The following is a 23,219-nucleotide window of genomic DNA, read 5'->3' as shown; positions in this document are numbered from 1 at the left end:
CAACTTTCAAGTTTTGTCCTTTAGTGGCGGGGTGGGGGGCGAGAGAGGGCAGGGCAAGGGTCTCTGGACTTTTCTCCAGTGTCCAGTACTTATCCTTGATTCCTGGAAACAAAATAGCAGCCTCGCAGCTGCGTCCTCGGGGCGCACCTGGGCGCTCCCAGAGAACCCAGCAGCAGCGTCTCACCGGCAGCTCCACGCAGCCTGCAGCCCACTCAGCGGTCCCCAGTGTGAAGCCACAATCGCGGGCACTTGCCACCTTCCCACATTCGGCCTCATTCCCACGCTTCTGTCTCAGATCTGCCTGAAGCCCTCCAGCCTCCAGTGCTGCCAGGACAAAGCCCCTCTGGGGACAAAGGGCCCGGCTGACGCTGACAGAGCCCCTCCTCACACGCCCTCTCCTCCCTCGCTTTCCGGCACACGAGATACTCAATAAACCCTTGGCCAGACACTGAGGTCTGTTTGTGTTTAATCAGACAATATGCAAAGTATTTACAACCAGCCAATTCTGGGCCCTCCCTCCCAAACCTGGGCTGTGGAATGCGGGACCCCAAGGCCCTGCCCAGAGCTGGGGATACCCCCAGGCCTCTGCATAGTCATCTGAAATCTACAAAACACTGTTGTTGTGTAAAAAAAAAAGAAATGGGGGGAAAAAAAGACATTATTAGGACACTGTACAAAGGGCCTGGGGCAGTCGGAGATCTGAGAGCCCACCTGCAAGCCCTGGTTTGACTGGGATGGGAGAAGACTTGGTAATAAACATGAATGAGAGGGAAAGTCGAAATTTCATAGGCAGGCACCGCTCAGCCTCCTCCCCCACTGGCAGGGCCTGGCTGGCTCCAGAAACCCTGGCAGCCTTGAGAAACTCTGGCAGTGGGAATGTTATTGCTATGACAGGGCCATGGGTGAAATGTCCGTGTCTGGGGGACAGGGCAGGGGGGCATTTTTACATGTTAAATATGGACACACATGGAGGCACGCACACGTGCACCCACATACACACACTCACACCCACATACACACACACAAGGGCCCCGGGCAGGATGCCCACAAAATGTCAGGCCCCCTTTTTCCACGTGGGCTCTCGGAGACCGGGGAGGGGCCATCACAAACCCCAGGCTGGTCAGCACAGCGAGGCCCCAAACGGGCTCCTCGTGCTCCCAGGGCTGGGCCTTGGGATTCCAGGCCACGGGGTCTGGACAGGAGCTGAGCGGTTGTGGAGGCCCCGGCCCTGTGCCAGGGAGGCAGGGGCTGCTCAAGGTCACACAGCTGATCTTACCCCGGCCGGGGCACTCCTCTCCCCTACAGGGGAGCTCAGCGCTGCCCCCCCCCCCCCCCCCCCCCCCGCGGAGGAGAACAGGGTCCCGGCCTTGAAATGCCATAGGACAAACCAGGGAAAGGAGGGCCTTCAGGCCCCGCCTGAGTCCAGGGCCAGGGCCTCCCAGTCCCTTGGCTCTTCTGTGTCTGCTTCATTACCCCCAGAGCCTAGGAGCTCACTCCCCTTCGTGGCTGGCTAGCTCTAAAGGTCACACATTCTGACTGAGGCCTGCCTCCCTGCACCTTCCACCCCAGTCCTAGCTCAGCCCCATGCCTGCCCTGTCCCCTTCCCTAACAGCCCAGCTGAACTCTGCAGCCAAGAGCAGCGGCAGGAGATCCTGCTGTCTCTAACCCTTCAGGCCACTTGTTCCCTGGGCTGCCCCAGTTTGTCCATGAAGCCTCCAAAGACAATTCTCACTGGTTCCTGAGGAAGACAGAGGGAGCACCGGGTTCCAATTCTGCCACAATCCTGAACTGTTCGGTGGCCTTGGGAAAATGGCACCCCCTCTCTGGACTCAGTTTCCCCATGGGTAAAATGGGAGCAGGGTCTTGAAGATCTCTAAGGGTCCGTCAAGTCTGAGAAGGGCAGGGTTTTGAAGGGGCCCCACACCACCCACCGTCATCAAGCCAGGCTAGGTCTTTGGGTGCCCAGCCTGGGAGCCAATGGCAGAGGGGTTGCCTCCACCAACAGATGTTTCAGAAAAAAGGGGCAGGGGATGGGCAGGCTGAGGGCTAGGGGCCCATCATGCCTCTTTGGAAAGGCTCTTTGGCCAGCTCTTGAGACAGGCCTGGGGCGGTGTGGGGGGTGGGAAAGGCGCCGTACATGTGGAGTAGGTCCAGGTGGGAAAAGCTCCCCCTCCCCAGCCCTTGGCCTGGTTCCTCACTCAGAGGCCGGCAGAGGTCCAGGAGGGAACGCAGGAAGGAGGCACGTGGCTGGAGCAGGAGCCGGGAGACACTCACGGTGCCAGCCTTGCCCCCCCCACCAAGGGCTGCCCCAGGCCCCCGAGCCCTTCCATGCCACAAAAGGGAGAAGGGCCTTGTCACTGGCAACTCAGCCCCACGGAAGGAAGGTCCACGGTGGGCAGGCAGGGGATGGCGAGACTCCCGCGAGGGGCCGCCCGGCCCGGGCTCCCAGCCGAGAAGCCAGCCTGGCCCTGCAGCCTGCTCCCTATAGGTTCTCGCCGGGCTGATACTGGGGCTCGGTGGACGTGAAGTAGTCCTCCAGGAAGGCCTGCAGGTACTCGAAGGTGGGCCGCTCCTCCGGCTCCTTCCGCCAGCACTGGCACATGAGGTCGTGCAGGGACTCGGGGCACTCGGGCGGGCAGGGCATCCGGTAGCCCCGCTCCACCTGGTCCAGCACCTCGCGGTTCACCATCCCTGCGGGCAAGAGGAGGCGTGAGGAGCCTGATCCCGGCGGGCGCGGGGAAGGACGGGGACCACAGGGGACGCCCTGCCCAGCACGGACTGGGGGTGGCCGTGGACAAGCCCCATCTCCAAGGCTGAGAGCCCCTAACGCAGGGAGAGCGCGGACCAGATGCTCAAGCTCTTGTTTCCCCAAATGGGGAAACGGAGGCCCAAGACGGGGTACGGTTTGCCCAAGGCCACTAGGGCAGAGGGCTTCAGGGACCCAAGATCTTACCAGGGTAGGGCACCCGTCCCTTTGTCGTGAGCTCCGTCAGGAGGATCCCGAAGGACCACACGTCCGACTTGATGGTGAACCGGCCATAGAGGGCGGCCTCTGGAGCCGTCCACTTGATGGGGAATTTGGCACCTGCAGGAGAGAGAAAAGGTCAGGGGGCGGCTCAGCAAAATGTTCACAACCGCCCAGCCAGGGAGGCGTCCTTCTCACCGCCACTTGGCGGACGAGGAAACCGAGGGTCCGAGAAGGGCCGTGACCTGCCCCGGGGCACCCACCGACGGGCCCCACCCACCTTGCCGGGCTGTGTACTCGTTGTCCTCGATGAGCCGAGCCAGCCCGAAGTCAGCCACCTTGCACACCAGGTTCTCGCTGACCAGGATGTTGGCGGCGCGCAGGTCTCGGTGGACGTAGTTCATGCGCTCCACGTACGCCATGCCCGAGGCGATCTGCGGGCAGGAGCCGGCAGCCTGGCTCAGGAGCCGGCCCGTACCCTGCCCGGGACCAGGGGCACGAGCCCGGGCTTGGGGTCATCCCTGGGGTGGGGGTAGCAACCCGAACTCCCTGCCCCCTACCCTTTTTTAGGCAAGCAAAATCAGCGTGCCATGAATGCTGTTCACATTAAAAAAGACTAGTGCTCGGTGGGAGGAGGCAGGAGGGGCAAAGGGCAAAGGGGAAACACGAGATGCAGCCTGGGCGGTGGGGTGACCAGGGATAATCAGCCCCCGCTGCCCGGCAGGCGCCGGCGAGCGCCAGGCCCTGCCCGCTGCCCCGAGGCCTCGCTCTGAACCCTGGTTTTCTCATCTGTTACGTGGGAATAATCGTCATCCCTCCTCACAGCCGCGGCGGGGAGTGAATGAATCGTGGCTGTTGCGCGCTGCCCACAGCAAGCACGGAAACGTGTTGAGTGACCGAATGACCTTTACAGAGATCAGAACAGCCTGAGGTCCCACAGCAAGGCAACGACACCTCGTGCCCAGGCAAGGGCTCTTTCCTTTGCCCAGAACTGCCACCCACAGCCCCTGTAAGTGGTCCCAGGAAGAGATGTGGAGAGATGAGTGACCGGAGGGGCAATCGAGGCGGGCTTCCTGGAGGCGGGAAGGGCTGACTCACCTGAGCAGCCATGTCCACCAGCTGAGGCAGTCGCAAGTATTTGCCTGTTTCTCCCTTGAGAAAGTCCAGCAAACTCCCTGGGCAGACAGAGGCTCGGCTCAGCTCCAGCCCCTGCCCGCCCCGCTCTGTCCTCCCTGAGCCAGGAAGCAGTGGTTCCCGGGGCCCGTGCACCCAAGCAGGCCAGCCTCGCTGCAACAAGCACAGCAGGTTGTCCGGGAACGTCTCCCTGAATAAAGTCTCTCAAAGGGCAGGCAGGATGGGAAACAAGCCAAATATCCACCTCCAGGTGAATGGCTAAACAGGCCTTCAACAGAATTCTACTCAGCAATGAAAAAGGAGCAAAGTTTTGACACACACAACAACATGGCTGAATCCCAGGTGTAAAGGATTACAGTCTGAAATTCCAGAATAGGCCAAATGAACCTATAACGATGGAAAGCAGATCAGTGGTTGCCTGGGGCACCCCAGTACCCCTGGTATGGGAGCTACTATCTGCAGACGGGTACAAGAGAACTTCCTGGGGTGACGGAGGTTTTCTAGACCTTGACTGTGATTAAGGGAATCACAGATTATCCATCTGTTACAACTCATTGAAATGGGTGTTTTTTAAAATCATATCTAAATTAGAACCCCTAGAAGAGGAATTTTTAAAAATATATATTAATTTAAAAATTAAGTAAAGGCCAAGCCAGGGACTTGCCCTGGATGTGGCTCAGCAGGCAGGGCTGGGGGGGATTCTCTTGTCGCCCCCGAATGACAAACAGCTTTAGAAAATCAGCAAGCTGGGGGCTGGGATGCATTGTGGGAAATCATTTCCCACAACAGAAATGCAAAAGGCCATCTTTGGTTTGGTTTAACGTTCCACTGCCATGAGCATCTGATTCTCTTCCATTCCCCACAGGCGTATGTTCCAAATCTGGGGGGGCACAGGGCACGCCCCCGCCTGCCGTGTGGTGGAACCCCCGCCTCTGGAGGACAGGGCAGCCCGGAGAGGTGCTGGCCCACCTCCCAGCCTCACCCTTGCTCATGTACTCCGTGACGATGTAGATGGGCTCCTCGGACACCACCGCGTACAGCTGCACCAGCTTCTCGTGCCTCAGTTTCTTCATGACCTGGGCTTCCTGCAGGAAGGCCTCCGGAGACATCGTGCCTGGCTTCAGGGTCTTGATGGCCACCCTGGTGGTGCCATTCCAGGTCCCTGAGTGGGAGGGGCACAGCCGACTCAGCCAAGGCCCCAGCCCGAGCCCCAGCCCGAGCCCACGCCTCCCAGGTGCCAAGCTCAGATCTAGGCCCCCAGCCCAGCCAAGGCTAGGGTCCTCTCTGAACCTCAGTGTCCTCATCTGTACAATGGGCCTAATAGAAATGGCTCCTCCCAGGGCTGTGAAGACAAAGGGAGTCTCTGGTACATGTTCAAGAAACAGTAGCTGCTGTGATGACTATGATTATTAGGAATGTTCCAAAATACCCTGCCATAGGGAAGTGGACTTGGCCCAGTGGTTAGGGCGTCCGTCTACCACATGGGAGGTTCGTGGTTCAAACCCTGGGCCTCCTTGACCCGTGTGCAGCTGGCCCATGCGCAGTGCTGATGCGCACAAGGAGTGCCGTGCCACGCAGGGGTGTCCCCGTAGGGGAGCCCCACGCGCAAGGAGTGTGCCCCGTAAGGAGAGCTGCCCAGCGCGAAAGAAAGTGCAGCCTGCCCAGGAATGGTGCTGCACACACGGAGAGCTGACACAACAAGATGACGCAACAAAAAGAAACACAGATTCCCGTGCCGCTGACAACAGAAGCGGACAAAGAAGATGCAGCAAATAGACACAGAAAACAGACAACTGGGGTGGGGGAAGGGGAGAGAAATTCATTAATTAATTTAAAAAAAAAACAACAATCCTGCCATAACCCACTGAATGGACTGGGAGAGAGTGTCGACTACGACATAAGCTATAATCCATGCTGTGCAGCAGTGCTCCAAAACGTACTCATCAAATGCAATGAATGTACCACACTAACGAAAGACGTCGATGTGGGAGAAGTAGGGGGTGTGGGGAGTAGGGTATATGGGAACCTATTGTATTTTTTAATACAACATTCTGTGTGATTTTTGTATCTTTAAAAAAAAGTTAACAAAAAATGAAAAAATAAAATTTTAAAAAGAAAAAAAAAAGCAGCACTTTGGCCGTGAGATGGGAGACTACAATTCCAACTTGGCTGCCCCCCACCCCGGTGGTCTCAGGCCTCCCTGAACCTCTCAGCAGGGCATCAAAGGTGCCTCGAGCCTCAGCAAACGAAGTGTGTGCTGGCGGGGACCAGGGTGGGGTCTGCCGAGGCCTCCGGAACGAGAGGAGGGAAGTCCAGCCAGACCGGGCCCCCTCCTCTGCCTCCCGCCAGCAGGGAGCCTGGGTGCTCTCTGAGCCTCAGTTTCCTCATCTGAAACCTGGAGTGTGTAGTGCCCGCTCTGGGGCTGTGAGGAGTAAATGAGACTTTGGGCACTGGGCCAGGCCCACTGTGAGCTCAGTAAAGGGATAACTAGATGCCTGTTCTTCTCTGGGGGGCCTTGGGGGAGCCCCATTCTAGACCGGGGTGTCTAAGCTGGGTTCTTGTCCCAGCCAGGCCTGGGGCTTGTTTGATAAGGGACCTCGGGCCTGTTCTTCTCGTCTCTGGGCCTTGGTGGGAGGTGGGAGGCTCAGGCCCCCTGGGAATCTGTACCGGGCACTTCCCAAGTCCCCCTGGGGTACCCAAGAAGGGGTGGGAACGCCCCCTACCGACATCGCCGCACACTCCAGCCAGGAAGGAGTTTTGCAGCCATCCCAGTGGCTGACTCCGTAGGTTTGCCCGGGTTTCTCAAGCCCCCCTCTTGCCTCTGGGCCTTGGAGCTGGCCTCTCACCCCTCTCCCCTGTCACTGGCTCGGAGCCTCCCCTGGCTGCGCCTGACCCCAGCCTTAGTCCCTGCCTCCCGCCCGGGGCCCTCTCTGCTCCTCCCCTTCTGGAAGGCAAAAGTGGAGAGAGCAAGGGCAGTGGATACGGGGGCTTGGAGGAAACCACCCTGAAAAGAGCAAACTGTGGTCCGGCTGACGCCCCACGCTGGCCTCAGCCAGGCCCACCTCCATCCCCACCCTGTGATCCCTCTGGGTTAGGGGAGAGGGGCTGGGTTCTCTCCGGCTGAGAGGTGCTCGCTTGCCAAGACAGTTTTGCCATTTCTCCAGGGTTAGGCAGGAGACTGGTTTTTGCTGTTGTTGTTCTTTTCTTCCATTTCTTTAAGTGTATGGGAGATTGCGAACAGGCCCAGAGCACGCCAGGCCCTGAGCTTCCCAGCAACCCCCTCTGCACACCGGGATTCTCTGTCCACGGCGGAGAGCTAAGGTGTAGACCCCCAGTCTCACAACAGCCCTGCAGGCGGGTCCTGTTATCGCTGGGCCCATTTTAGAGCTGAGAAGACTGAGGCTCAGAGAGCAGCTGTCTGCCCCGGGCCACCCAGCAGGGCGCCGGGGAGCCCTGGGTGCCCTGCCCCGAGCAGCTCTGGGTAACAGGTGCTGTGGTTGACAGAAGGGCCGGCTGTGGCAAGTCGGGTGGGAGGGGGGAGCTACACGCCAACTCAGCGCCAGCACTGCGGGGGGGGTTTCCATATTTGAAATAGGGCCCGCTGTGAAGAACCGATGCTCACAGAGGAGACGAGAACGAGGCTGAGGGGCCCCGAGCTGCCACCCAGACTGGCCATCTGCCCCGGCGTCCCCGAGGGGCAGGGGCGCGCTTACCCATCCACACCTCTCCGAAGCAGCCCTGGCCCAGCTTGACCTCCAGCCGCAGCGACTCCCGGGGGATCTCCCAGGCGTCCTTGGCCAGGCCCTGCGTCTGCGGCTTCGACGTGGGGCACACGGTGGTGAGGCGGTGGCACAGGCCGTCCGCGTGCTCTGAGGACAGAGGCAGGGGTTGGAGTTGGACAGGGTCCCCGCGCCGGGGCCCCCTGCTCCCCTGGGCCCTGCAGGGCTACACCTGTGCTAACAGGCTCCACCCTACAAGGCCCGGCACCCACACCTGGGAGTCCACGCCCACCCACACAGGCCACACTGCCTCCCGCACCCGCTCACCGGGGCCCTCATTCAGTCAGTCATCAGACTTTCAGGGGTGGCCACCTAGGCAGGTACCAGGGACCCAGCTGGGGATAAGTCCAGTAGAATCCTGCCCTTGGGGAGCTCACAGTCAGGGGTGCTAAGTTTCCCTTAATCACCTTCTAGGACCCCAAAAGTGGCAGAGGAGAGCTAGGCGGGGCTGTGAGTGGGAGAGCAGGAAGCTTGCTGGAGTCCTGGAGGCGCAGGGCGGGGAGCAGCCGGTGACCTCAGGACAGGCCACGTCTGCACACAGAGGCCGTGGCCTCCCACCCAAACCCACGGGCCCAGCGGGGGGCGCCGCGGCTGCGCGGGCAGCCTGGACACTCAGCCCCCGCGCCCCTGCTGGCGGGACCTCAGCTCCCTCTGCCGCAATCAACCCAGCGGCCCCCTCCTCCTCCTTCAGGAACCGGTTCAGACCAGTCCTAGGGCTGCAGAGCCTAGCCAGCCTGCGCCCCCGCCTTTCCCCACTCCCATGCTCCTTTGCTCCTGGGGGCAGCCCCCTCCTCACCAGTCGGAGGCAGGGGGAGAAGGAGGGGGGGGAGAGGGGTGGGGGAGAAAAGAGGGAAGTGGGACACAGATAACAGGAGAGGAGGGGAGGGGGGCAGGGCGCGGGAGCCGCGCCTGCGCTCTGGGCGCTCACTGGAGTAGTAAGAGAGGAGGGGGGGGGCAGGGCGGGGGAGCCGCGCCTGCGCCCTGGGCGCTCACTGGAGTAGTAGGCCACCAGCTGCTGCAGGCTGCTGAACTGCGTGCGCGAGGTGATGTAGAAGCCGCCGCTGTCCAGCTTGCGGATCTTGTAGTGCTTCACGTTGAGGCCCTTGGCGTTGTCGAAATCCGACACCGAGAGGCAGTAGGCGCCTGCGGGGGGGCAGGGGCCGAGAGGAGCGCGACCCCAAGGGCCGGCCTGAGCACCGTTCTCTGGTTCCTCCAAGACGAGCACCCAGCTCTCGACAGCCACCGAGGGAGCAGATGAAACCCGACCCGAGATCCCCGCCGCGCACCCTGGGCCCTCCGAACCCCGGGGGTGCACCCCAGCTGTCGACCTGGCCCGCTGCTTGCCCTCTGGGGCCTCCCCGGAGGTCCTCGCGGGGCGGCTGGGGCCCTCCCCGAGACCACGTGGAAGAGGGCCTGGCACAGAGAAGGCGCCCGATAATGTTGGCTGGGGGCCTGGGAAGGGCTCCGGGTGGCCGTGTGTCCTGGGCCCAACTGCTGCTACTCTCTGGTCTCCCTACAAGGGCCCCCTCGGCGGTCCTCTGCGTCCAGCAGCCGGCGCCAGGCTCCAGCAGGGCAGGTGTTTGCTGAGGCTGTGGCCCTTGTGGGCAGGAGACCACATGCTGGGTGGCCTGAGATCCACTGGGACCAAGATTGGACAATCTCCTGAGGAGCAGGCCTGGCTAGGAGCCTGAGCCCGCAGGGGCCTGGGGTGGCATCAGGCAAAGGAGCTGAGCCCTGGAGGGGGTGGGGACAGCGGCCATGGAAGGCCCAGCGTGGCAGCCTGCATAGCCCGTGGGCCCTCCTCTGGACAGCCCCCAGTGTACAGAGGGGGAAATCGAGGCGCAGAGGGAAAGGGACTGGCCTCAGGTCGCCCACAGCCCTGGAACTTGAACCCACACACGGTCTTGAAAGCCTGCACCTGGGCGCCGCCGTGTGCTGCAGGTGGCTCAGGCCCTGCGCACGGGGAGCCCCGGGCCCGAGCCCGAGCCAACCCTGGCCACACGTGCACACATGCACACGTGCGGGCACGCCTGGGCCCACCCAGGCACACGCGCCTCAAGCCCCGGCCGGGCGCTCACTCCCAGCCAGCGAGGCACCGCCAGCTCCCCGCGCCCCACGCACACGCGGGCGTGGACCCACCGCGGCAAGCGCGCACGCACGGCCACACGGCGCTCGGAAGGGCGCAGGCGTGACGTGGCTCCTGGCTGCCGCGGAGCCCCAGGAAGGGGCCCAGCTCCACGGCCATGTTGACGGGGAGCCTGCCACCCACTTTCCGAGGGGCTGGAGAGAAAGGGGGTGCTCTGTGTTCTCCGACTTAGGGGGGCCAGGAGAGGAGCACGGACAGGACTGCTGGGGGCAAGACTGGCCCCCAGTCTATCCCCAGAGGCCCCTGGGGAAGGGCAAGAAGACCCATTGGATCAGCACCCTGGGACAAGCCTTTTGCTGTGTGACCTGAGACCTTTGGATGACCTGTCCCAGAGGCCAGGGAGACTGAGCTTCATTTGCTGCACCTCTGGCCACCCCAGATAATTCAGTGTTCCTGCCTCTAAGCCTGCCATTTTCCCTCCTTGGAGGGTTCTTCCCACCCCATGCCATGTACCAAACTCCTATTCATTCTGCAAAACCCAGCTCAAACAACCCACAAAAGACCCAGTTCCAACTGGCCAACAGGAGTGCTCATACCTTTCGTGGTCTCACTTTCTCGCACTAGGAAAGTCCCTCGTGGGTTCTCCGTGTTGAGAAGCAACCGCTCTGACTCCCGCCTGGTGATCTTACCGAAGTACCACCTGTGGTGGAGGAAGGAGAATGGCATTGGCAGTCCCGGGCTTCATCCTCCCACAGCACCTCTCCCTGGGAGGTGGCTGGGCCCCGGGCGGCCCCCGGGCTCCCTCTCTCCCACTCCAGCCCAGCGGAGAAGCTCTGAGCCAGCAGGGACGGGGGACAGGCCGGCGGGCGGCGGCGATACTCACTCCTCCGCCTGGATGGAGTCCGACGGCGCCACGTAGTTGCTGGGGATGTAGCCCGTCTGTCCCGTGCTGAGCGAGTGGGCCAGCCACCAGTCTCCCTCTCTGAGCAGGGCAGAGGGAAGGAACAAAGGCCAAGGGGGCTGTCAGCGGGGGGACCTGCAGTCCTCACGGGTGCTGTGCCAGGGCCCCTGAGGCAGAGTGAGGCTCAGGGAGGCAGTGGGACAGCAGGAGCTCACGCAGCCTGCCAGGTCGAGCTGGCCTGGAGATGTCCCCTCCCTGCCCCAGAGCTGGTACAAATGGACTTTGTCCAGGGCCCTGGCAGGACTGACCTCGGTCAGCCCGAAGCCGGAAACCACAAGGACAGAGTCCTGGGATGGGAAGTAATCTTTTCCCCTTTGATGGACCACGGTGTCTCGTTATGCCAAGAGCTGCCTTGAGAGGGAGGGAGCTCCCTGTCTCTGGGGGCAAGCAAGTTGTAATAGGAGAGAAGATGCTTCCCAAGACGGAAGTCAAATTAGACCTTCAAGGCCTCCCCAGGTCCTTAGATTCAGAGGCCCAATCTTAGGGGCTGGAGAGGCTTGGGTGGAGGCGGGGGCTGGCTCCTTGGGGGCTGGAGGGGAACTCTGGGTCCCATCCTGCGAACTAGAGCAGTGCTTGCCTCTGTCACAAATTACAGGCCACCTCGCCGGCTGAAAACGACAAGCCTCTTCCTGCAGCCTGCCCGTCCACAGGGGACACTGAGCTCAGAGGGGCTGGGGCTTGCCCAAAGTCACACAGCAAGTCGCACCAGGGGGCTGCGGTGGCAGGTGCCCAGGGCACTTCCATGCTAACTGCCCCGCGAGGAGGAGGGGGATGCGAAAGGGCTGGGGCAGGAGGCGCTCCCCGGCGCGGTCGGGTCCCCTGGGCCGGGGTGGGCGCTGGGAGGGGGGGAAGTACCTTTGCAGCCATCTGAATGTGAACCAGGTCTGGCTGGAGCGGGGGTCCAGAGACACAGAGGAGGGAGGAGAAAGCGAGAGCCCGAGAGGAGAGAAGAGGCAGAGATGGGGGTGGTGAGAGGCAAAGAGGCGGGAAGAGAGAGGGAGGGCGGGGCGGGGGCAGCCAGGCGTGCTGGGGAGGGCGAGGGGCGGCCTGCAGGGGCCTCACAGTGCAGCCAAGGCAGCCACAGGGGGGGACGGGGGCACGGGGGTGAGGGGAGGCGAGTGGGCAGGGTGGCCGGGGAAAGGAGTGCAGCCCCCGCCACCCTTGGGTACAGGCGGGAAGACTGAGGCCAGAGAAGCCAGGCTCTGCTCGAGGTCCCTCAGCCGGGTCCTTCCTGACCCCGACTCGAAGCCTGCTGGCCTCGGCACGGCCCTGCCAAGATGCGCAGCAAGCAGGACCAGCCCCTCGCCGGGCCCAGGGAGAGAAGGGCCCTTGCCACGGTCCCACAGCAGAACTTGAACTCGAGACCCTGGTGCTGGGGTCTGAGCTGCCCCTGACTGTATTCTCCAGCCAGGAGAAGACAGGGCTGGGGGCAGGGGGGTTTCTGAGCACCTGTCAGGCCGTGGGGCTTGGCCGGGTGGGCCGAGGTGGCACCAGAAGGTACAGGGGCCCCCCTGGATGGAGTGAGGTAAAGTGGGTACAGTCGGTGCTGCCCGGGCAAAGCTCACAGGGGGGCTTCAGGGGGAAGGCAGACCCCGGTCGAAGGAGTGAGTCCCACCTCAAGGACAGTTGCCCTTGGACACCCCCAACCACCATCCATCTCCCTGTGGTGTGCCCACCAGTGGGTGGCCACACGTGTCTGTCCCACTGGACCCTCAAGGCCACCCTGTGGGGGAGGGAGGCAAGACCCCAACCTACAAGGACGTGGCTCAGAGATGTCAAGGGACCAGCCCAAGGGCACACAGCACCCAGGCTGGAGCCGCCCAGCACTTTTATGGTCGAGGGGAGGCACAGATGGGGCAGGGGCTTGCCCCAAAGTACAAAGCAAGGCCTCAGGTCACAGAGCACACTTCCAGTCCAAAGCCTTCATTTCACCAGTGGGGAAAACGAGGCACAGAAGTGCCAGTGAGCTGCCCCTAGCCCAGGGAGCCAGGGCCCCTGAGTGTCCCCAGCAGTCTCCTGGCCCTCTGCGTCACCCTCTGGAAGCCAGCGGAAGACGGAGGAAGCAGCAGCAGGGCTGGGGGCAGGGGCAGGCCCAGAGCTCAGGACAAAGGTCAGAGGCCACGAGTGAGACAGCTTTACCAAGCCAGAGTCTACGAGCTGGCCGTCCCCTGGGGCGCTCCCGAGCACAACGCCCGGGGAGGGCAGGCGCCCAGAGGCCAGCTGAGCAGTGCCCCGGAAGGTTCTGGAAGTGAGGGGCAGGCCCTGGGCAGCAGAGCCCCCCGCTCCTCGACCTCAGCCCTCTGCGGGCGTGGGGTGGCACAGCCCAGGACGTCCACCTCGGCCAGCTCCCGGCTTAAGAGCTTTCCGAGGGCGAGGGCCAGAGTCAGCCCGCCCTGGTGCCATCTGGGCTCACCACCCGCTGGCTCTGTGCCTCGGTTTCCTCATCTGGAGGGAGAGGGAGGCTGTGAGGACTGAAAGGATGGGAAACGCCCTGCACAGGGCCCAGCACATAGTAGGTGCTCAACCCTCCTGAGCCATTAGTTCCTTGATTTGGCCTAAAAAGAGAAAATCAGTGATGCTATCACTAAGGTGCTTCTCCCTCCCACCCCCCCCAAAACATTTTTAAAAACCAAAGCAGTTCAGTCCCAGGCACCAACGAGGATTTGCTGTGTGACCTTGGGCAGGAGCCCTTCCCTCTCTGTGTGGCCTTAGTTTCTTCATTTGTAAAAATGTTCACAGAAGCTCCCTTGCAGGCAAAGCGTCAAGCTGGGCTCAGGGCAAACCGAGATGACTGCTGTGATTCTCACCGGAGCCTCAGCTGGCCTCCCTGTGGAACGCAGCGATCCCTCCCCAACTTTCCACCTCAAAGGTCTAGAAGGCTCAACGCCGCCCGTGGTGTCCGTGAGCTAAGGGCCCAGGGCTGCTCCCACGAGAGCGTCCCCACGGCTTCCCAGTCCAGTCTGGCCGAGTCGACAACCCGAGCCCCATATCAGAAGTCACAGCAGCATTAATCTATCAGGCTGGGCAGATTTACTGCCTCCGGCACCTTCTCTGGGACCTGATCCTCATTAGATGGGCAGGAAGAAGGAAAGGGAGGAAGGGAATCACACATTCCCTGCCTGACCCCTCACCTTCCCACATGTGGCCTGAAGTCCCGAGCTGCCACTTTCCTTCCCATCCGCTGTTGGCTAGCTGTGTGCCCTCAGGCCCCTGGCTTGCCCCCTCTGAGCCTCAGGAGCCTCTCTTGGGGCCCCTACTCCTTGCTTGCACCATCCAGGCTGGCATGCCGACGGGGAGCGGGGGCTGCTGGAACCAGGACACTTTACTGCTCGGGGGCGCTAATGTTTTTAGCTTGCTTGGGCTGTGGGGACGGGGCAGAGGGGCACGTCGGGGCTGGTGGACAAGCCGGCGGCCTGGCATGGGCCAGCCCCGAGGCCGAGCGCCCCGGAGCCGAGGCCGGCTGGAGCCCAGGCCGGGGCCAGGCAGCAGGGGTCGCCGCTGGCCAAGCGTCTGTGACTGAGGCCTGGGGCGGGGGCCTGGGGTCTGGGGGTGAGGCCAGGGCAGGTCAGGGGAGGGGGGCAGGGCGCAGGGTCCCCGGAGGCTCCCAAGCACTGAGGTGGCCCCTGCCCCGTGGTGAGGGGTGCGCCAGGAGCGTCCGGGGCCCCAGGGCAAGCGAAGGCTGAAGTGCTGCTGCGCACGGAGACCCCCTGGAGGACCCCCCCCAAGAACTGGGGGGGCATGGGAGGGAGGAAGGGGCAGCTCAGGGAGCAAGTGGGAGCCCAGAGGGGCCTGACGCCAGGGCAGCGGGCCCAGGGCAGCCAGGCCTCGGCTCTCGACGGGCCTCCTGGGACCCCGGGTCAGAGGCCGGAAGAAGCGGGGAGCAGGGCCCCCGGCCTGACGGGCTCGGGTCAGGCTCTCCGCCCCCCTCTGTCCTCCCAGGCTAGACCCCAGAAGACCCTCCCTCATGCAGGGGGGCTGGGGGGGGGGCTGGGCAAGAACGACCCCCCAGCAGGAATGGGGGGGTGGGCAGGGGGGTCCTGGGTGAGGGCCATCTTCCACTAGGCGCCCCAGAGCCCTTCACCCCTCCTCTTCCTCTCTAGTCACCCCCAACCCTACCACCACACGCCGCTGGGGTGCAGGAGCGGCCGAGCACCTGACGCGGGGGTCCTGCTCCCCCGGCCCCCGTCACGGGCCCCTCGCCTCCACCGAGGGGCTTCCCACGCGCGGCCTCACCGCGGCCACTTCCGGCGCTCCCGGCGGCCTCAAGTCTGGCCAAACATCCCCCAGGCCCCCCAGGGAGGCAGGAAGGAGGAAGGGAAGGGGCTGGGCAGACAGGGCGGAACGAGCACTGCCCCCCTCCAGCCGCGGACCCAGAGCCCTGGCCCTTTCCTGCCTCCCCACCCAGGCAGCGCGCCACCCCCAGTGTGGGCCCCCCGGGGCTCCAGAGTCACCCTCCTGGTGCATCCTCCCCGCCCGGCCTCTCCCTCCTCCCTCGGGGGCCCACCATCCCACCCCAGCCCTGCCCTACTAGCTGTGTGACCTTGGGCAAGTCATTTCACCTCTCTGGGCCTCAGTTTTCTCCTCTGCAAAATGGACCAAATAAGAGTCCCCGCTTCACAGCGCTGGGGGGATGTGTACGACAAAGACTGCAATTCAGCATGCTCAGCACGGGCCTCGGCCCCTCCACGCAGTGGGGGCTCGTGTGTCCGTTCCCCAGCACCGGCCGGGGGAGGCCTGGGGCCCTCTTCCACTAACGCCCCCCGTGGGATTTACACGTCCCAGTGCACGGCCCTGCCTGCGCGCCAGGTGATGTGGGGACCCAGCAGGGAGACAGTGCGGGGAGCAGCTGGGGAGGGGCTCCCAGGCTGGGCGGGGAGGCAGGGGCACACAGCTGGTGACAAAACACCGCTGCACCAGGACTAGCAGGAGGGAGGAAGTCGGGGAAGCCCCGCCCCCAAGGCCCGCAGCTGGCGGGGAGAGCACCTCTGCCCAGGCTCCAATCTCGGCTTTGCTACTTGGTAGCTGTGTGATCTTGGGCAAGTGCCCTCACGTCTCTGAGCCTCAGTTTCCTCACTTGCAAAGTGGAGGCAAGCCCCTCCCCCATCACTTGCTGCGGGACCGCAGCGAGGAGTGAATGCAAGGACACGGGTGAAAACGCCTCTGTGCCCCTTCACCCCCAGAGAAGGGCCTCCCAAGCTGGATCTTGAAGGATGCACAGGAGTTCGCCAGGCACACGCAGGAGAAAGGACTTCAAGCAGAGAGAACAGCATGCACAGGGGAGGGGAGACACAAGCAAGCAAGACGCGCCTGGGGCTGGCGGGGTCCTCCGAGGAGGTCGGGATCGACTCTACCCTGAGGACATCCGGCCCTCTCCAGCCCACCTGCCCCCTGAGAGGCACCTCCACCTCCACCTGCTCTTCCTTCCAGACCTGCTTGTGCCTCCGGGTCCCTGAGGACCCGTGGCCCCCTCGGGCGGGGGGCGCACAGCAGGGGCTCCAAACCGCTGAGCTGAGCAGCCCCCCCCCTGCCCCCCCCCAGGCCGGGTCTAGGGTGGCCCGGGCCTGAGGGCGTGGACAAGGGCCCCTCGGCCCGCGCCGGGCTCTGCTGGCTCTCCACATGGCCGCTAGGGGCAGGACGGGGCGGGCGTGCACTGGCAGGAAGGTGGACCGGGAGGAGGTGGGATGGCGATGGCCGGGGTGATGGGAGGACCCCCACCTCAGCCCGGGGCGAGGGTCAGGAGTCTGGTCCCAGGAGCAGGGGCGGGAGCGGGGGCGGGCGGGGAGAGGCGCGGGAAGCTGGGGAAGCGGAGGGGACAGCCGAGGGAGGCAGGGGGACAGGCGGGGCCCCTGGGCGGCGAGAGCGCATGCAGACGGCGGCCCCCCCAGCCCGCTGCCCCCCGTGCGTACACACCTGACATCCACCTTCCTCCTAAGGGCCAGCACGAGAGAGAAGCAGAGAGAGGCTGAGAGGGGGCTGGGGGGGCAAGCTCGGGCCAGGGCCTGGGCAGGGGGTTCCCACGGCTGGCCAGGGGCGGGAACGCCGCAGCCAGGGGGTCTGCACGGCCCTCTGCCCGCAGCCCCCGCCCCACCCCACCCTGCCCCTCCCAGGCTTAGGGCCTGAAGCCTGAGCCGTCCCCCCCACCCTTGGAGGGAAAAAGAAGGGAGAAAGGAGGAGGGGGGAAAGCGCCTCTCCCGGTGGCTGGAGCCCAGCGCGCCCTGCGCCTCCTCACTGCCCCCTGCCGCCCTGCCCACCAGGGCGCAGGGCCTGGCAGGGGGCCCCGTGCCCCACTAAGCCGGCTTGGCCCCAGTCTGCCCTCCCAAGCCTGGGGTCCCTGGAGAACCAGACGTCGCCCAAGGAGCCCTGCCCTCCCCACCCCGACTCAGCCTCTCGTCCCCGTGCCCCCCTGCCCTTCTCGGCTGGGACAGTCCATTCCCAGCACGGGCCGCCCCCTATGGCCGGAGACTTCCAGCGTCACAGGCTGCCCCAGGCCCCGCGGTCCCAGGCCCCTAACGAGGGTGCCCTGGGCACAGCCTGAGCACTAGGCCCCGGTCCTGGGCCCAGGGCATGCCTCTCTGTGGGATGGGTTTTCTATGCCTCCCCCCAGCCCCATTTCCAGTTTCTGGACACCCCCCCCCCCACCACCCCTCTGCCACGACCCCCTGCTCAGAGCCTCGGGTCGGCACCCACCGCCCGCCTCATCACTCCCGCGGGCCCCAGGGTGGTGGGTCCTGGAGCCGCTGCCCGCCACCCGTCTCCCTGCTCTCTGGCCCTGGCACCGTCTCCAGGGATGCCGGGCCGGGTGGGGGGTGTCCCCAGGGCAGTGGGCAAGGGGCACTCACGTGTTGTTGACAATCTGGAGCCGCTCCCCTTTCTTGAAAGACAGGTCAGTTTCTGTCCGTGACTCGTAGTCATAGAGAGCCACAAAGGTGGTCACACCACCTGTGGACGGGGCGGGGTGTCAGAGGGGGCTGGACAGGAGGACCCTGCCTCCAGAAGGGGGTGGCCTCCCGCACGCCACCAGAGCCTGGAGGCTCTGTGGTTCCACCGGGGCACGCATGCGTGTCCATGCGCATCCGTGTGTCTGCCGCATCCCTGCGGGGACACGTCTGTGCGTGCCTGCTGGGCGTTCTGGGGCACTGGGGACTGTTTGGGGTCTGTCTGCCCTGCCCCCAGGCCCAGAAGGCCCCAAGAGCAGCCACCTTTGTTTTGTCCCCAGAGCCTGGCACACAGTAGGTGCTGAAGCAGCAGCTGAGGACGAGTGGGCCAGCGGGGGGCTGCCTGTCGGTGTGCGAATTGGGCCGGGGTGTCTGGGGAGATCTTGGCTCCCGTAAGTGTCCCTCGTGGAGGCCTCTCCGCCCCCACCCCATTTTAAAGGCGACTCCCAGCCCCCGCACGGGCCCGTCCCCTCCCTGGCCTGCCCGCTCCTCCTGCACACTTCACCTTCTCTCCCTCCCTGGACCCACGGCCCACGGGGGTGAGGTTTTGCCTCTTTCATGCCATGCTGTGTCCCCAGCACATAGTAGGGGCTCAACAAATGTTTCTTGAACAAGTGATGGGGTGTGTTTGTGGGTCTGTTTGCCTCCCGTGGGTGTGGATTTGTCTGGGGAGTCCGTGCCTGTCCACATACCTGAGTGTGTCTCTGTGTGCACGTGTGTGCATTTGTGCACGGGAGTCTGTTGGCCTCGTGATGTAAGGCTGAGCACGTGTGTGTGCCCCGCGTGTGCCTTGTGTGTGTGCCCTGCATGTGTGCCCCGCATGTGCCTTGTGCGTGTGTCCTGTGTGTGCCCCGTATGTGCCTTGTGTGTGCCTTGTGCGTGTGCCCTGTGTGTGCGCCCCGCATGTGCCTTGTGCGTGTGCCCGTGTGCCTTGTGTGCCCTGCGTGTGCCTTGTGTGCCCTGAGTGTGCACCCCGCATGTGCCTTGTGCGTGTGCCCCGTGTGTGCCCCACGTGCGCCTTGTGCATGTGACCTGCGTGTGTGCCCCGCATGTGCCTTGTGCGTGTGCCCTGCGTGTGCCTTCTGTGTGTACCCTGTGTGTGCACCCCACATGTGCCTTGTGCGTGTGCCCTGCGTGTGTCTCGTGTGCGTGCCCTGCGCATGTGCCCTGTGCGTGTGCCTCTGAATGGGCTTCCGACTGCACGTGTGCTGATGTGAACGACTCCATCAGAGAGCACGAGGGTACGTGTATGTATGAATGCGTGTGTCTGCACATCTGCGCTCGGGTGTGTCTGTGCCTCGGGATCCGTGCCCACCCATGTGTCCCCAAGCATGTATCTCCAGGTGTACTGTGTGTTCGTGTCTGACGGGGTTTCCAAGGGGCGCTCGTGTGTCCTACGTGGGTGTCTTTGTGCGCGTTGCTGTGTGTGTGTAAGCCTCTGCGCGTGGCCCCATCGTGCACCGTGTGAGCGTGCACGTCTGTGTGAGCATCTGCCTCCCGCTGTCTCCCATCGGAGCGCCCTTCTGAGCCGCGCTCGCCCGGGGCTGCCATGCCCGGCAGCGCCAGCAGAGGGAGCAGAGGAGCACGTCGGCGCCGCGCCCGCGCCGGCCCGCCTGGAGCTGGCCCCTCCCGCGAGGCCTGAACCCCGCGCAGCCCGGGGCGCGGGGCGCAGGCGGCAGCGGCCTCAGAGCCGGGTCCCACGGTGGCCCTGAGCAGCCCCCAGACCTACACCCCTCTCTCTCCCTGGGCCTCAGTTTCCCTCTTCTGGGGTGGCCCTACAGTTCCACACCCCTAGACCCCATTACACCCCGCCTCTGATTCACGCGCCGGGGCGCCGGGTAAGCACGTGCTCGAGAGGGCACCACCCTGGAGCGTCTACGCGGCTCTTCCCACGCCGGCCTCCGGGAAACTCCCAGCAGCGCCCGGGACGAGCGAGCCAGGGGCTCTTCAGGGAGAGGAAGGGACCCCAGCCCAGAGGGGGCGCCTCTGCCCCGCGGCACGCGGGCCCCCCTCAGCCGCGCTGCGAGGCGGGGGGCGCAGGGGCCCCGGACCGCCGCCCCCACCCCGTCCACTGACCAGCCAGCGGCCCGGCCCTCTGCGGGGAGGTGACCGTGTCGGAGGAGTTGAAGCCCCCAAACAGCTTGGGCTCGGCGGCCGCGGGCGCGAAGGCGGGGCCGGGGCGGTGGCCGTCGGCCGAGGCGGGCTTGCTGGGCGTCTGCGCGGCGGGGAAGGCGCCGCCGCCGTGCGCGCTGTCGGCGGGCTCCAGGCTGCGGCGCCGCTGGCTCGCGTCCTTGGGCTTGCTCTTGCTGCTGCCCATGGTCCCGCTGGAGGCAAGACAGGGTCCTGCGGGGGGGGGGGGGGGGTCGCGAGGAACAGATAAGGACCCTGGGCAGCCTCCACCACCCCCACCCACTCGACCAGTGGGGAAACCGAGGCCGAGAGCGCTGCTGTGAGACAGGGGCAGCTAACGGCTCAAAGCCTCCGAGTCCTCATCGGCACCCACGGCAGACCTCCTGGGTACGGAGCGGCGCCCAGGAGACCCCCGCCGTCCTCACAAGAGCCCTGAGTCACTGTTTCCGTCCCAGCTGGGCAGGCACAGTACGGGTCCTGCCGTGTTCCCCGCACACGGCACACGGGAGGCGCTTTTCTGAGAGTCTGTTGACTGAATACCCGAGGGAAGGAAACTGTCTAACTCTACCACCGGGGGATGGGGCTAGAGGCAGCAACACAGCTGCAAGGCCTTGACGAAAGAGCGGCTGGGAGTGTGCTCCTGCCACAGGGCCTTTGCACATGCTGCAGCTCCTCCCCTGCAGGGCTCCTCCCTGACCGCTTCCCCAGGGCCGCTGTGCCTCCTTCCAGTCTCAGCCCAAGAGTCATCTCCTGAGGAAGTGTCCTCCTACTCTTTAGCGTCAAATCCCCCTGACTTTTGGGCCACTCCTTGATAATGTGTGGCCATGGCCTAGTTTTGAATTTTTTTTTTTTTTTAATTTATGTGCTTATTTTATTACTGTCATGGGTTTTTGTCTGTCTTGTTCACTGCTGGTTTCCTACTGCCTAGCACAGGGCATGGCATACAGTAGGCACTCAATAAACAAATGGATGAATTCAAGAGGTAAGACCCAGAGATTGGGAAACACAGAAAAAAAGCCAGCTGAAAACTTCCCCTGTGACACCCATGGCCCTGCCACCCCCTTGTGCCTCCCACTTCCCCGTCCACAGGCCCTGACTCAGCCCGGCTCCTCAAGCCTGGCTGGGAAATACCCCCTCCCCCCCTTCATGGCTCACAGGGTCATCATCTCACCTGGTGGAAGGTAGGGACTGTCCCAGAGGCTGCAGGAGGCAGGTGGAGTCTCGGCACGAATACCAGATGTGGGATCAGGGATCTTGGGACTTGAGGCCCTGCTCCTCCTCCTCGCTGTGTGACCCTGGGCAAGTCACTGCCCCTCTCTGGGCCTTGGCATCCTCATCTGCAAAGCAGGAATAAAGGAGACTTCTCAGGGCTGTTGTGAAGATACAACTAGAAGGCGAAAGAGCAATGGCTCCAGCCGTTGGGTCACTATCATCAGGCTCTGACTCTGGCAGGCCTTGTGCTAAGGAAGGGCTTCCCAGAAATGGGAAATCTTCGACCCCCCCAAAGCATTTTATGAGCAAGAGCAAGGTGGGGCACAGCACAGGGTTAAGGGTGGGCTCCGAAATCAGACTCCCAGGATTCAGACCCCAGCTCTGCCCTTGATTGGCTGAGTGACCTCAGGCAAGCGACTCAACTTCTCTCCATGCACCACTTTTGCACCTGCAAATTCTAGGGACATGGATAACAGATGAGGCCGCGTAGAATGCCTGCAGCCTCGTGGGCTGCCCTGCCATGTCAGTTTGAACTTGACTCTGGACACACCGGAGCCGGATTTCGGTTATGTTCCAGGAGATGTGGAGGACCCCGGAATCAGTCTAGAACTCCCTCTGAGAATCCAAACGTGCGAAAAGTCTCCTTGACTGGCTGGGGCCTCAGGCTGTTTGCTCGAGCACCCAGCCCACTCTGGGACACCCCCACCCCCACCCCGTGAACTTCGGCCTGCCCCTGTGCCCTCTGGGTCTCAAACTGCCAGATGCGTGATGGGGATGTGGCCTGCACGACGCCTGAACCAGTCCTGGGAGAGTTCATCTCCCGCTAACAATTCAAGTTTAAAAGCGAGCTGATTTGGAATAGCATTTTATCCAGATTAAATTTTAGAAATGTTATGGATTCGGGGGTAAATGTGCTTGATTAATCAAGCAAGCTGGAAAACTCAGGTGTTAATTTTTCTTTTGGTAAACTGATCACTGTAATTTTCACTTAACATGCCATTTATATTTTGTACATACAAGAACATTTTAATTTCAGTAGCTTTTAACGAGTTGCCATATTGTTAACTTTTCCAGGCAGTAGAGGTCAGTAAGTTTTTCCTGGGAACTTCAGGCTCAGAAAGGGTGGCATGGGGAGACCCTGGGGTGACTTGCTCAAGCCCCAGGGATCACCAGGGTCTCCTGAGGGAAGGGCCAGGGGCCTGGCGTAGGGAAGGCCGATTGCTATGGCAACCATCCCATTGAGGTTACTCGGTGTCCTGCGGGACCAGCTGACCCAGTTCCTGCAGTACCCGGCTTGGTGGAGGCTGAGCCCCAACCACCGCCGCCCTCACCCGCTCACCCCCCGTTCAGCATTTATAGCACCTACTGTGCAGCAGGCCCTCTGCTAGTCCCCAGAGGGGACACAGACACATGCCCAGGCCCTGCCTCAGAGGCACATGGTCTAGCCGGGCACTCGTTTGTGGGGTTTTGAGAGCCAGAGCCAGCAAGGGTGTATCATGAAGAACTCCCTAAGAGCCCAAACTTTCTTCAGAAGGAACTAACACTTGGGATGAGGAGTGAGCCCCCTGTCACTGGGGGATAATCAAGGACAGGAGAACGGGTACTTGGCTGATGAGGCGTGGAGAGAGGAGGAGAGCCAGGGCCGGACCTAGAGGACCCTTCCTGCACCAAGAAACATACAACGCCCGTCTTGAGGGGGGGTGAGAAAAAAAGGCGTAGCCCCTGGCCCCAGAGCTATGACACACGGGCCATGAAGACGCCACCCCCAGGGGCCCTCGGAAAAAGCCCAAGAGTGTATGAACCCCAGAAAAACCTATTCTTAAACGGAATCCATTCCTGTGGGTGTGACCTCTTATAAACAGGCCCTGGGGATGAGGCGACTTGGGGGGGGGGGCAGCCAGCTCACGATGGCGCTTCATCCCCTCCCTGAGGACCTCGCAGGGAAGGCGGCGGTGGTGGGGGGGGGGGGGGCGGCAGGCGAGAAGCTGCAGTCCTGGAGCCACGGAGCCAGGCGAGG

The 23,219-nt window shown here is 63.2% G+C and overlaps 1 protein-coding gene across 4 annotated transcripts in view; it reads right to left on the bottom strand.

Annotated features, from left to right (window-relative positions):
• Nucleotides 1-449: 449 nt before the first annotated feature.
• Nucleotides 450-23,219, bottom strand: part of SRC (SRC proto-oncogene, non-receptor tyrosine kinase) — a 61,688-nt gene continuing 38,918 nt past the window's right edge. For 2 of the 4 annotated variants that reach the window (XM_058287061.2, XM_058287060.2), the window contains exons 2-15: nt 21,162-21,327; nt 19,937-20,203; nt 17,765-17,864; nt 16,836-16,853; nt 11,781-11,813; nt 10,848-10,946; nt 10,561-10,664; nt 8,872-9,021; nt 7,813-7,968; nt 5,082-5,261; nt 4,064-4,140; nt 3,246-3,399; nt 2,954-3,085; nt 450-2,691 (exon numbers count right to left, since the gene is read on the bottom strand). In XM_058287061.2, coding sequence (XP_058143044.1) covers nt 2,483-2,691; nt 2,954-3,085; nt 3,246-3,399; nt 4,064-4,140; nt 5,082-5,261; nt 7,813-7,968; nt 8,872-9,021; nt 10,561-10,664; nt 10,848-10,946; nt 11,781-11,813; nt 16,836-16,853; nt 17,765-17,864; nt 19,937-20,177 — 1,653 coding nt within the window. In that variant the 5' untranslated portion in view covers nt 20,178-20,203; nt 21,162-21,327 and the 3' untranslated portion in view covers nt 450-2,482. The remainder of the gene's footprint in view (nt 2,692-2,953; nt 3,086-3,245; nt 3,400-4,063; nt 4,141-5,081; nt 5,262-7,812; nt 7,969-8,871; nt 9,022-10,560; nt 10,665-10,847; nt 10,947-11,780; nt 11,814-16,835; nt 16,854-17,764; nt 17,865-19,936; nt 20,204-21,161; nt 21,328-23,219) is intronic. The other 2 variants (XM_058287062.2, XM_058287063.2) reach the window with 2 other exon arrangements.

This window comes from Dasypus novemcinctus, chromosome 24 (assembly GCF_030445035.2).
Source record: "Dasypus novemcinctus isolate mDasNov1 chromosome 24, mDasNov1.1.hap2, whole genome shotgun sequence".
NCBI classification, from domain to species: Eukaryota; Metazoa; Chordata; class Mammalia; order Cingulata; family Dasypodidae; genus Dasypus; species Dasypus novemcinctus.
This window is presented reverse-complemented; position numbering and strand designations above follow the sequence as displayed.